Raw genomic sequence first — 14,876 nt, forward strand, 5'->3', positions numbered from 1 at the left:
CCTTTCTTCATACGTTGAATTCCAAGTCTCTCTGTATTTGAATTATTTTCATGAAAATCGAAGGGACAAGTTACTAACCACGACACATTTGTTCAAATACACGCGGGAAATTCAAATGTACGATATCGAACACGAGGTTAATCTCCGCCGTACAGTTTCGGTTACTTTCTCGTAATAATATGTATTTTTGAATCTTTTGTACGAACGATGAGAATGAGATTAGAAGTTGGTAATTCGATTCCTGTGAAAATCGTTAGACTGTTACTTAGCGAGAATATCCGTCGATACATTACGTACGATTCTCACTGTGATAGACTGTAGCTCGGGAAAGGAACGTTCGACTTCTCGTTCGCGAGTATCGAGGGCGCGCAGCCGTCCTATGACCGTCCATCTGATTCGCGGTTTCGGCGGAGCGCGGCACTACTTTCGCCGGCGGATGTGATTTGATCCCGGCGGTTGCGCGGTCGCAGATTCCCTATGGTGGAATGTGGATGCTGTGCGCGGTGGTTTGTTTCGTTCGCGAAATAAAGGGTCCGTTTTGCCGGCGATCGGATGCCTGGACTCGTCGACCGAGCCGTCCTTGGAAGCTGACAGCCGGGTTGAACGGGACGACACAGCCTGACAGAACGCAGCCGGCGAATTGACAATTACGCGCGAACCAGCGTCGAGTGGTCGAGGACGGGCTAGTAAACAAATGTCAGAACGAAGGACGAGACGGTGCGCGAGAGAGAGAGACAGGGGAGTCACGGAGGGAAACGAAACACTGTAGTGCCGTTCGAAGCACGGACAAGTGGCGTAACATGCATTTCGATTCGGTCTCTCAAATTCCTGCGACGTAAGGGAAACGTCAAAGTACACGTGCTTTTTTCGCCGCGTGTAACGTACCCGTGAATTTCCCTGCGGTGACGTCAGCTGTCACGAGCTTGTGTTTGCCTTAGAGTGTGACATCAGCTGTGGTGCCAGCTGCGGATCCAGCCTGTCAACTTCGCGTTTATTTCGACGAATTAGTTGTTTGATGTCAATGCACAAGCTAACAGTGTTCAACGCGTCTACTCGTCGATTAAGTGAACCGCGAGTGAAACTGTTGTATTCCTGGCCCTTTAAACCCGAGAACAGCCGAAGGGCAACTACTTTCACGCACGACGACCTCACGCAAAACCTGCTCCCTTCCGGGCCCGGCCGCTCCTGCGGCATTTAAATCGTTCGTCAGGCCTCGGTCCCATTCGCGAGACTTCGCTACGTTTAAAAATCCTTCGCGTGTCATTGGCTCGATTTTGTCAGCGCGCGGCCTCGCCACCGATGACCGCCGGTTTCTCCTGCATCCGTTGCCATCGACCGCTACAACCAAACCGCGAAATTCGAAAATCCACGCCGCCTCGTGGACACTTTTCCACCGGTTTACTCGCGCAAACACCTTCGCTAATTGTGCAACGACGACCATTGAACTTGCCTGGCTCGGAATGTGGGATTTGGTCGCGGTTTCCACCGAGACCTACTCTACTCGGTAAGTGGCTCACGTTTTCTTGCAGTTGGACTTCAAGCGGTTTTTGTTGTAAGTTTTTTTTGTAATTTCGCTGGGAGAAGCAAAAAGAAGGCTCTTCATGCGCGGCTTTATTTATTATTGCAACATTTGCATAATTAACACTTGTGGTGTCGGGAACTGTTGACGTATGACGGTATGTCTAAGTAAGCTGGGTATATTCCGAATAAAAAGTGTTGGAAATAGTAATTAGAATACATTTGTTTGTATAAAATAGTTTTTCAGGTAAAATTGGCTACAATAATGATATTTATGATTAGTAGATAGCGGATTTCATGCATTTATGACAAAAATGAGTCTATGAAATTTAGCATAGTGAGAAGATTAAAGAAATTTAAGAATGTCAATAATTTTGACACATTAAAGGGTTTGACAATTTTGATTTTGCATAAAAATCCGCAGACTATTAATCACATCATTAGTCAGAGTTTCATTCCATGCTTTAGCGACTGGGATCACATGTGCGTGACTTCAATTATCTTTTCGTTATCGGCCGGAGTCACGCAAACGCGATTCCGCTGCTATTCGCAGAAACTGCGTGCATAAAAATTGAAGAAAATGCCGTAAATATCTTCAGAAAATCTCAAGTTATTATTACTTGAATCAAGAAGCTAATTTTCGAGGAAAATCCTGTGGTGTACAGTCACGAAGCAACACTCCGCGCAACGTTTGCTTGAGCAATCGCGAAATTTGAGACGATTTAATTGTCACGTGACGTGAGTTACATTCGCCAGCCGTACGAATAATAGTCGTGTCACGTCTCGGTGAAGGAACGAAGGACGTTTTATAATTGTCGGCTCGATTAATTAGATTCGTCTGCGCTCGTTATCGCGCAGAATAAATTTGTAAAACAGCGGGCGCGTATGCTCGCGAATGCATTCGGAAAAGATTACATATCGAGCATTGTCAGGATATCGATCTCGCTGCGCAAGTAAATTACAGTCCGATCAGACATTGAACGATAATTTGTTCTCGCGCGGTGATCTGTTTATCTACAAAAATTAATGACTCTCATCGAGAATGCGCATGTTTGCAGATTGATCGTAGATCTGTTATGGTACTCAACGACTCGTGAATTTTAGCTTTCATATAATCGCCGCACTACAACCATTACGGTTTTGCAACAAGTTCATGATTGGATGCAAAACATTAAATCTTCACAACATTGATTCAAAGCTTCGTCATTGTATAATAAGGGGCAAACTTCTGGTCTGAAAGATTCGCTGTGGTAAAAATCGAATCAAAATTTACATCGTGACATTTAAAAAATCTATATAGTAAAAAGCATTGTAAGAAAAATTCCATAATTTTCCACTGGCTAGGAAGATTAAAGAAATCTGTTCAAAAAGAAGGAAAGCAAAGTGGACGTTGGTTTTATTCATAAAATTACTTGCAGTTCGCGAACGTCTCGCGCGTCGCAGTAAAGCTTCCGAGAGAGCCATAATTATCGAGAATCCGTAAGGAACAATAAAAATTATAAAAAGCGAGACTGTTGGTTGTTTGAATCGATGTACGAACTTTATGCTCGCTTGGAGAAAATTTATTTTAAATGACCAGCGACTTTGGACACGGAGGCACAGTCCGGGGCTCGGCGAAGGGAATATCGGCACGCTTGAAATCAGCAGCCGGTAATTATCCCGGCGCTTAATTACTCTCCCACGTTTTTCGGTGCGGCAGGGCATTTTCTTCTTGTCCGGCAGACTCGGGGGAAGGAATTCTCGCGGTGTCTCGTTTTTCACCGGTTCGGTCCTTTCACTTACGGACTCATCAATCTCTTGCCGGGTTTTCCGACACGTCGGTGTTACCTATAGGAGCTCGTATGCAGTCAGGAACCCTCATCACTAACCGTTCCCCTCGTTCCCTTTTCTTCCTTCCGAGCTTTTTGGTTCTGTTACGTAACTTTTCATTATTATTGCTCGTGGCAAACGCGGTTGTGGATTGTAGTTCGCTTGGAATCGCTAGTTTGAATTTCGAAGACACTGATTTATCACTCAGACCTATCGTGTAATAAATGCGAGTGATGTATTAGGCTGTTCCAGAAGTTCGTTTCTAATCCCAGTAATTGTGAGAGGAAAAATTAGAATCCATTCCGACTGGTTTGGTAATTCTAATGGTAATTAAACTAATTGGTAATGCGATCGAAGCCGTCTAATTAAACTTGTGAACTTTGAAAATACCGTACGTCTAGTCTGATTCCAGTTCGTTAAGATGTAGTATCTTTCTCCGTGTTCCCTTGTTTGTTCAAGGCATTCTGCAATATATTTATAGCTCGCGACAAAAACTTAATAAAACCCCTTAATGGCTTTTTAAAACCTATACAAGAAGAAGAAGATGTATAGGGTATTTTGCAATACGTATAATTTAATGGCCTTTTTTATTCCTCTCCAATAAGAACATCAACGAACTTGAATCATTTTTGAACTTGTATGTGAATTCTGTAAATACAAGTTTCTGCAATAATGCATTTCCGTAATAATGTATTTCTGTATTCTCAGAAGTCTTTGTACACCACTACATTAAGCAATGAACAAGAAAGGCTGTTTAATGTTTTATCTCTATCTCACCGACACAATCGATAAACGTTCGTGCTCTTGTAATCAAACAGATTCTTATTCTTTGTCCACGTTTGATTACTCACCTTTTATCAATTATAGAAGACTTCCTCCAGAACTCGATACACTTAAGCTCTTGATACATGTGCATTCGTAATTTATCTCCACTCGAAAGAGTAGCAGGTGCAACGTTTGAAGACTGCATTTCTTCCAATCTCGCGTTCCAAGTAAAGTAGCACGATTAGAGGCAGACGCAGAGCATTTATTTACTGAGCGTCGTTCACGTCGTTCACGTCGTTCAGCGAGTTGGTGCCTTTTAAAAGGTATCTACCTGAAAATGTAGCACTCCCTAATTAGGTAAGTTCCCTGTCGAAGCGTAAACGGCCGGGGGAACTGATATGTTAATGCGTCTGATAAGGTCTTATCAGTTGTAGGTACTTTGTACACCTCTTTAAATATGCATTCGTATGCATAACATACCAAACAAAATTGTCTTCAAACATAATCCTAGTAGGTCTCATATGAATTAATTAATAAAAATTCGTGATTTGTAAGTAAGCAAAAAATTGACGGAGAAAGGGCTACGAACGAATTTGTGTGCATAACATTACGTCTTCATGATACATACTAATATTTTGCTGGCGTTTGCGCCATCCAATCACCATAAATTATAGTTATTACTGCAAGTGGGAGCGACATTTACTGACCAGAATTCGGCAAAGCTGAAATAAATGTTATCCGCTAATATTTATGCAAATTCGTCGCGATAGAAACTAGCTCGTAAAAAGGAAACAAAGCGAACGTTCTTTGGCAGAGGTTTCTTGTACTGAAACGGAAGCGGACATTTTACGAGGCTCCGCCGAAACTTTCGCCGCGCGTGTCGCATTATGAATATTCAGATTCGCTATATTTAAATGCATAAACATCCGCAGCGAGAACCGCGGCTTTTTTCGAAGGGATTACTCGGGGCCCCGAATCGAATTTGCTGTGAGCGAGTCGCGAGCTGTGTATCGCCTAGGAAAACGTGCACACAGCTGAACACGAACGAGCGCGATTGTATCTGGCCGGGTCTGTTTATATTTGCGCGAACCTATGTAAATGTAAACGCAAATGTTTCGCAATTTCTGTCCCTGGCTATCGTTTCCTTCGGTTCGAATTTAATTACGCCGGGCCTGGCCCGTTACAAAACGTAAACTCGTATCGCGGCGGAGGCAGTGATTCTGTTATCGCCGGAGACTGCAACGGTGCCGTGCATGTGCATTTCTGCATGCGCAAGCAAACTTATGCTATCCCTTCAGACACCAGAAATTACCGATGCCAATAAAACGTTCGCGCGGCAATGAACGCTGCTTGCGCGAACATACGGACGTCGCGTTCAATAAACTGTGCTCCATTTTTATTCATGCAGTCTCATCGCATATTAAATCGCTCCGTGGCCCGCCTAACTTCGGCGATTGATTCCTGTCGGCGAAATTTCATATTACATGAATTGATTACAAAGTTTGCGAATGCTGCGCGATACCCAGGCCCGAGAGAAATTGTTTCGGACAAATACTGAAAACGCAACTATTTTCATAAGCAAACAATATCCGAAACCACTGTTGCACGTAATGCTTCACACGGTCGCCACCACCATTTGTTCAGCTGCCTATCTTCGCTGTTGAGATCTTTTATCTTGAAATCATAAAATCCGCTGTCTAATGATGAAGTGTAAAATGGAAGTTAAAAATGATTGAAGATAGACCGAGTACAATATATTTATTAAACAGAGAACAAGTATGCTTTAAAGCCATATTTGTAAGCTATAGTTTGAAGCATTTCTATGTGTTCTCTATTTTCTAAAATATTCTACAACTCGATTAAAATTGGTCAGTCTCTATGTATAAGTCGAGAAAAATGAGACGCCGTGTGTGCGGTGCTTCGCTAGCAATTAACAGAGTCCAAAGGGTGGCCGATAGAGGCAGCATTTAACGGCTGCCCGCCTCAATTACCGCATTCTGGTTTTATTTCATTCAAGCAACCGACAGTCGCGGAAATTTGATTTCCACGGAAGGACAACACGCACTTGGTTATATGCACGCCGGCCATATCGCGGCGACCCGGTCAAACAATTTACATTTCAATTATACGGTCTTCGTTCGAGGGGAAACGCCGAAAATGCTTTTTGCCCGGGCGAACGTTTAAATCGACGCTTGTAACATGTACAGTAGACGCGGCAATTATCAACTGGCGCGTTGTTAATTACAGCCGAAGAGTCCCGGTTAGACGAAGACAAAGGTAGCGAGAGAAATAGAGGGCGGATCGCGTGAACGGGCTGCTAATTACGATTTTCGATCTGCAGAAAGCGAACGAAAACAAGAAAACAGGTGGCCGTTAAAAACTCCGTGCCGTTGGAGTAAGGACGGGACGCTTCGGCAGCACGTGAGTAACCAATTTCACGAAACAAATTTTAATTGCAATTACTTCGACGCTATCACCGGTAGAGCGTGAATCTCTCGACACGCTGTCCTCGCGAGAAGGTGCACGTTCGAGTGGCGTCTGTTCCCAGGTTCGGGAACAATCTACGCTATAATTAACAACAGCCAGGTATTATTTGTCGTTGTTGCACCGTCGCGAACCAGCTCGTTTGCGCTACATTTAAGACGGCATCCTGGTTTTTCATTTTCGAAATATGCCAAGTTAGAACCAAGAGACAAGTTATTAAAACTGTATAAAAAATTGTTCTGTATGTATTAGAAAAGATTAGCTAAACCAGTTAAAAAGAATTCATGACAATCGTTAAATTGTACAGCGTTCACGGGAGAATGGGAGAATTTCAACGCGATTATTCGCGCTATAGTTCAACGTTTTGTATAAATAGAACGGATTAACAGAGGGGCCTGGTCAGTCTTTCCACGAGCACGCCGAACTGCGAACAAATTTCAAATCTCAGAAGTGCAGTCTTCCTGGCACGTGTCCCGAATCTATCGGCTATACTCGGTGGCACAATGCAACATTGTGGAAGCACGAAAGGTTGATTTAGATCTTCCCGAATAGGTCGTCTGACCTCTTTTTCGAATTCTGTTCGCTCGCCGGACTTCGAATTAGATGGCAGCGACGCCATCGAGCTTTTTCGAATCTAAATGTCGTTTTATTCGGCCAGCAATATTACGTTCACCAACTCCGTCCGCCACACCGAGTCGTTTCAAGAAACTAATTTTCTTCATTGCATACAATAATTACACAACCGTGCGCCGACTTTCATTGCACACGCCACGGCCGCAATTGGATCAACAGTAAATTGCTTTTTTGTTATATTTTGTGGGATGAAATAAGCACTTTACTGTTACCGGAATGAATTTCATAGTAACGAGGCCCGCTATCTGGCTCGTTTACGAGCCACACTTGAAACAATTGCGTTGTTGGTCGAATACGAATTTGCAGATTCTGGAGATACTAATCTATTTTACGCAGATGCACGTTATTATTGTGTTTTAATCGCCTGAACGATATTTTAGTTGGAAAAAAGTGTGCGCGACAGTATTTTTAATTTTTGGACCGCGCAAAAAGTCGCTTTGGAGACCACGGCGGTGTACGGCGAGGACATATTGTGCAGATTTTCCATCGGCCGTCCCCGTTTGCCGTGAAAAAGTGTACGATTCGCGTGAAAACACGAGCGGCGTGCTGATTACCGGTGATATTTCCGGCACAGCTGGTCGTTAATAACGTTTACTATTATTAATGAACGTACTCCGGCGCGGCGTTAACGGCCGATACGCGGCGATACGTTATAAGCCCCGATAATGCGCAACGTGGGACGGTTGACGGGTAATTGTAAACTCGATCAAAAAGGCTTGTAGCTGCCAATGCGATTGTCGTTAGTCTGGTACACTGTCTCTCTTATTCCTTTCGTTGCCGTTTCCTCGGCCGCGCCCCGGTTATTCGCCGAGTTTTCGTACTGTTAAATATCGAAAATTGGATTCGGAGCGTTGTCGGTCGCATCACCGGGCGCGTGCAGTTTTCCTCATTTGAAATTCAATGCCGCCTGTTCGAGGTTGCTCAAGTAGCCTGCACATATATTCGATATTTATTGCGCCTTTGGGGTATTTGTAGAATACATACCGGGGCTGTGATCGAGCACACCGAAAGTGAATGCCGCGTGTCGACACGGAAAAATTCACTGAATAATTGCAGACTTTGTGGGAAGCTGCCGTTCTTTCTGGTAGAAAATTGATTTTTAATTAGGGGGCTGGTATTCGGGAGTTTAAGGGTTCACGTGTTCAAATGCTCGACGATTCAAAGGTTTAAACAGATGAAGTGATGGAGATCCTGAACAGAGTCTAATAAATACCTATGTTATTAATTTCCTTTAAGCTGAGATGAAATTCTATTTTGGTTTTCTTAATGTCTAGTTATTGGAGAACATGTAGACATACAATAGATATAAATTTTCTCCTTTTTTTAGGAGATTACGAACTACAAAAAAGGTTCTAATCACTGAAACCGTAAAATAAATCGTAGGGCAAGGGGACTCGTTTTTCCAGGATTGCAAGGGTGCGGGATGCGCGTTCTTATTTCTCGTTGATACAAAAATGGGGGTTTTCAGTAGTCCAAAACACTAGATAAAAGATCGATCTAGGCCACTATCGCCCTCAAAAGTCCCATTTTTTTGTTTACGAGGCGTAATTTGCATTATTCGGAAGCATACAACTGCGCATGTAGCTATTTTCAAAGATATATGCAGCCGAATATTGCAAATTACGCCTCATAAACGTAAAAATAGTACCTTTGAGGACGATCGCGATCAATCTTAATACATAAATCTAGCGCTTTTGACTACAGAAAAATCTCATCTTTGTATCGAGAAATGAGAACGCTCATCCCGCACCTTTGCGATTCTGGAAAGGGGTCAACCGCCTTAAAACAGTAGCAGTTTTCCATTGATTACGCAGTTCATTATATCTGTTGTCGATTGGCGCAATGTTCATGCACGTGTTCGCGATATTTCAAGTATACTGGACCAGTTTAACGGGTGACCGTCATAAATCATAATAAAACGTTGCACTTCGTGCTATCGCTCTCGAATAGTAAATTTCTCAGGGGCGTAATAACAACGGGAAGTGGTCGCCTTGGGGTGCGATTAATGTCGTTCCCTCGTAAAAAATGGCCAATACTTACTTCTTTTTTTATGCATGAATATATCTCGACGCGATGAATATTTGTTCGCAGACTTCTATCTATCCTCCGGTTAACGGGGGGGACTTTCGGCGAATCGCGTAAAAAGAGAGGTGGATGTGGACGACGGAAAATCCGCAGGAATTCGTCTTAACGAAGATGGCGTCGCGGTAGCGAGATTTATAGGGCTTTCACGGGACGCCATAAGCCTTGAAAATTCTATTTATTTCGCGAATTTGGAGCGAAATGTGGGACGAACGCGCGATGAGATAAATTTACGATCCTTTTTAGGCATCAAATCTGGCGTGTCTGCGAAGTTTGGCTGGCAGCCAGCAGACTTGAGTGCCGCCAAATACACGTACAGACCATCCCACCAATACTGGCGCAAGTGAGCGCGGCATTATGAGATATTTAATTTGAGTTTCGCACCGTTATATATATCAGCCGGTGTTGATGGAATGGCTTGTTCTCTAGATTCTCTTCTCTCGCTTCACCGTTGACCTATGATTCCCCGTAATGCCCATCGAAAACCCTTTGAAAGTTTTTCTCTTTCATCTCCTTATTAAACTCGCCCGTACAATCAACTTACAACTCGTACAACACTTGGAGAAAAAAAGTATTGACTAATAGATAAAAACAATTGTGAGTAAAAGAAAATCGGAATTATTGTTTGTAACAGCAGGAACATCATATTTTTCCGAACATAAAGTCTCGCAACCTTGAACTATACGTGTAGCTGAAAGTGTCGTAATAAATTTGTCCAGAAATTTTAAGTCTCTAGACTAACATTTCATGGTTCATAAAACAGTCTCTCCACAGTTAAGACAATTAGGCAAAGTCATGCGTATAATTTATACGTGACGCGCGCCTTGTTTAATGTCCTCCAATTTTCGTTCTATGACTCTAGAACTCCTTTAATTCAATAGCGATGTTCCGAAACGCGAGCACACTTATCTCGCGGAACGGTCTCACCTAAATTCTTTTAATTCCGCGCTTGCCACGAACATTTTGGCCACGATCTATTCTTATTTCAGCACGGTCGTAAGCGGGATAATTGCATTCCGGAGTGGTGCCGCAACGGTGTATCGTTTTTCTCGGGGGTCTCGTTCCAGCTTTTTATTTGACAAAGTTACCCTATCATTGATACGGTCGCCCGGAAGTATCGTCTAGCTCCCGGAAGTACGGCGGGGCGAACTTAACAGTGCGTTAAACTAGAATCTGCAGAACGTAAATTCGCCTAAGAGTCACCTTCTGGATGAATTTTTATTGCATCGTGTAACCAGTATAGGTAAATCAAACGATCCGAAGAAATCTCAATGAAAAATCGGGTCGCGTTGTTTTGTCTGGAAAATAAAGTGGTCGTTTAATCACCTTGAGGTCCAGTTCCGAGTTTATCGGACCAGAAAATCGGCAAAAATCGCTCGAATATATTACACTGTTTCTACGTGCGGTTATTATCGCTCAAATTAATTGGAACCGGTTACTCGCAGCATGCTGGAGCGCGATATCTCGGACAAGTTTGATCGAAGAAATCTTGTTCGGCAGTGTGTAATTTATATTTTCACGAAAGACAAAATACAAATATGCCTACAGAAGACTCGAAATTGGATGACACGAATCGTTCCCACAATTAGAACGTTGTACACGCGAGTTCCTAGGTGTACAATTAGTAAAGTTCCCTGAAGTAGAGCAACATTTCTTGGCAAATCAGAGTGTTCTTATAGAGACTTCGCGTGCACAGTAGCCGGTGGTTCGCAAGCAAAATTTCGTCGATGTCATTTTCGGTTCGATCGGATTCAATGGCGTGGGTCTCCGGTGCCGTGACACTTCATTTTCGATGTAAGGCCGTAATAGCAGCTTCGCCGGATGAACGTGGATCAGGGTTGCGGCGAATAGATTTTTCATCAGCTGTAAGATATTTCCATTTTCAATTTCCGCGCGCCGCCGCCGCCGAGACGGTTTTTGCCTCTTTCGCCCGCGCGTCTCTGTGTGTGTTTGCTGCGCGCGCGTGTACCTAAAAGGTTTACCGGCCCCCGCGGAATGAATACACGACCCGATGCTCCCGATGCTTTCCTGCAATAACGTGAGTAATCTGCGAAAGCAACGGGCAGCCACGCGAAAAAGTAGGGCACAGAGCAGCGGATCGAAGCATCGATCGTCCAAGTGCGATAATGACTCGATGGATTTGAAAGCGGAAGACGCCAGCCGGCGCTCACCTTTTCGACCGGCTCTCATTTTCTCCTCTCTGACTCCCTCATTATTCTCAGATCATTCACTCTGCTTCTGATACAAAAGCAGCTGTGTGCTGCAGGCACACTGTGCTCTCCCAGCTAGTGTCCAGGCCTGATTGTATGCCATCTGTACATGGCCATTTCTATTCCCTTGCACATTTGCATTCGTTATCTACCAGGACGTTGCATGTGCAACACTATTTGCACATATTTCGATACTATTTTAAGTTATAAAGCTGATCTTTAAGGACCTATCTTCAGCTTTTGTCTAGATATCGCTCATGCACAAGGAAAACCTCACAACTCAACATTTTTCAATTTTTATTTGTAATACATATTTATAAAACTAACCACATAGATAGCCGTACTAGGTTTTATTTGTGTTTATTTGCAGGCACAGCTACAATAGTTAAACTATCAAAAGACTTTGAAACGCTCTTCTGTAAAATATGATATCTGATTTTACTTTTAAATGAAGTTCATTTCAATGGCAGTCAATAGACCAGATTGAAGTCAGGCCAATCTGCCTGATGACCGAATTCAGCCATAATCTTCAACCAAATATATTTTACGTATAATTATACGTAATTCCGAGTGCATTGTACACATTTCAACAGTTAAATCTGAATAGGAAACATCGATCTGCAGAGTTCTATAATTAAACTGAATTTAATAACGGCGCCGTGTCAACACTGTAAATCAGATTCTTTGTCCATTCCTCATCGGCTAATTAATTAATCGATCCGGCATCGCGCACAGACGCACTGTGAAAAATCGTAAGGGATCTGTGATCGTTCCATACACCTGTGCCAGCTAAAATATAATTTTTGGAATGTCATCGTTGCGGCCGCTCTCATACATCGTGTTCCCCGAATATTTACTTTGAAATATTCTCGAAACTGTATACATAACATATTGGTTTCCTTCGATGCGAGCTTGTTTGCTTTTTAATATTCCGTGTACATTCTGGGACGCTTTTGAACTTTCAGCCTCGAATATCGTCATTATTTATCGATGTCAAAACGCTGGTATCGATCGCTAAGTGGGCAAACATTTGCGCCGGTAACTTTATTTACGAGCGGCGATAGTTTGGCAACCCCTAATAACGTTATTAATAGTAAACGCGCATTATAATAATAAAAATCGCTACGGCTGACTGTGATAAACACGCGTTTCCTGCTAAATACGTGAATAGTGACCGAAACGCAACTGATACCGTAGCTTTTGTATAATATTTCATGGCGAATATGAAAAAGAATTCTATGGGCGTTTCGAAAATAAAACAACGAAACCTTTGTGAATTTTTTCCGAAAAGAATTAATCCGGCATTAGTTCAGATTTTGTATTAGCCTCGATTTATTTTGACGAAGAGAACAAACAAATTCAGATTTTGTATTAGCCTCGATTTATTTTTATGAAGAGAACAAACAAATTCCTGATTGTTTATAATACATATTTCTTGAAATTAATAGCATACAATTTTTATTCCGTATAATGATTCGCGAAGTTTTGATCAGTTTCTTTCTAGAACCGCAATTTCTTGTTAATAAGGGAGTAAAAGCCCGAGCGAATCGGAAGTTTCTTTCATTTTCCTACGAAAACGTAGCAATTAGTTGAATGAAGGAAAAACAGGATCGCCGTCGGTGTTCATAACTTAGAGACTATTTTATCGAGACGCTATACACATTGGAGCACGCAAGTCCGGAAATGAGAAGAAGTGGAGCAGGAGCAGATGTAACAAAGGGATGTCGTAGCTCGTAAAACTTTTATGCAGCAAACTTACTTCTTTTTCCGCAAGCCTCCCACCCCGACACCCTTTGGGATACCGTTGTATTTGTATCCTGCTCGTTTTATTTCTGTTCGATTATTAAAGTAGCATTGTTTTGCTTTTTAGCACATGCATCCAGATCGGTTGAAAATTCTCGGCTGGTGCCAGTACCCGGTCGTAAAACATTATTTCCGTGCTTGCAGACACTCGCTGGTGAAATGAACCCTCGAAAATGGTAATAATGCACGCGTGCAATGACATTTGCGAGTAGTCCAGAATTAGGTAATAAATTGTCATAAAAAACGAAATCAAACTTCATTCCCTTATTTATTTCCTGTTCATGTTAAAATATTACTAAAAAGTCTAAAAATGACTTGATTTCATAATACATATTAAATTTAATGAAATTATTTTTCTTTTACCTCCGACATTTGATATTGAAATGTATTTGAATTACGAATCAGATTTTAGGAAGAAATATAAAACTGTGGGGTCCACATTATCACCCCTTTCTCTGCCAAAGTGAACGATATCTGGCACCGAGAAAGCGAGAGAAACAATGGGAAGAGAGTCGCAGTTTCCGTGCCATAAATTCCATGGACCAGTCAATTTCGCGAGTTAATAACCGGCGATGGTAACGGCAAAAACTGAGGTGGAGAGCGAATGTGTCAAGACGAAAAAATAGGCAAATACGCGGGGTAAAACGGCCGCGGGTCCGGTCCTAGGGGAGCGTCGCGTGTCGATATTGAGTTATTCGGTGAAGGTGGATCCTTCGTTTTCCAGAAGCTCGACTGGCACCGACACACTTGCCTTCAACCTCGCCGCCCCAGCCCGTCGGCCAAATGAATATTAGTGGCACCCCGGAGACGGAATTAATAACAATCGTCCTCCGCGCCCCTCTGGCCTCTGCAGCCGCAGACAAAACACAGAGCCACCCCCGCGCACAGGCGGCCAGCCCTCTTCGCAGCAAAAGCAACTGAAATTTATACCGGGCAACTAGTTCGTTCGATCTGGTGAAATCGCTCGGAAATACGAAAGTAAGCTTCCCCGAGGTTAGGCGGGCGAGAATCGCACGAACGAATAGAAAACGACATTTCTCGGTATCGGACGGTTATCTAATTTTGCGTGAACGCCGAATTGGCGAGCAGCCAACCTCGCCCGAGCCCTTTGATACATATCCAACATATTTCTCGCCTTTCGGACCCCGAGACGTTTAACCCGCTGCTTAATAATTAATACTGACTCGTTTCCGTGCCGTCGAGCACATTGTAACCGAATGTGCTACTCTCTAAAGGCCGTGCCAATTAAAGTGTTAGAAGCTGTTTGCTAGCAATTTAATGCAGGCGTCGATTTCCTTTTCTTTCGAGTAAATCGTCCGTGTAGGCTACAAGGCGGTAAGCAACTGTTCTGTTGTCTCAAGGACAACAAATTAATACCAATTTCAAAATATTGTATATATATTGTCCAGTTTTACTGTGCTGCGAATCAATCAATGTATTCTCAATACATACTAATCTCTCCCGACTTCGCTGGGACAGAGACACGGATGATGACTTAAAATGAGAACGGGAAAGGAAGACCTGTCTGATTTTTCCAGGCCGTATTTTCCTGCTGGAAATACGTTTCAGGGT

At 42.9% G+C, this 14,876-nt stretch overlaps 1 protein-coding gene across 3 annotated transcripts in view; it reads left to right on the forward strand.

Annotated features, from left to right (window-relative positions):
- The first annotated feature begins 442 nt into the window (after nucleotides 1–442).
- LOC143213267 (uncharacterized) overlaps nucleotides 443–14,876 on the forward strand; it is a 516,895-nt gene continuing 502,461 nt past the window's right edge. For all 3 annotated transcript variants that reach the window (XM_076432949.1, XM_076432950.1, XM_076432956.1), the window contains exon 1: nucleotides 443–1,504. In XM_076432949.1, the coding sequence (XP_076289064.1) occupies nucleotides 1,461–1,504 (44 nt within the window). In that variant the 5' untranslated portion in view covers nucleotides 443–1,460. The remainder of the gene's footprint in view (nucleotides 1,505–14,876) is intronic.

Source organism: Lasioglossum baleicum, chromosome 11, assembly GCF_051020765.1.
Source record: "Lasioglossum baleicum chromosome 11, iyLasBale1, whole genome shotgun sequence".
NCBI classification, from domain to species: domain Eukaryota; kingdom Metazoa; phylum Arthropoda; class Insecta; order Hymenoptera; family Halictidae; genus Lasioglossum; species Lasioglossum baleicum.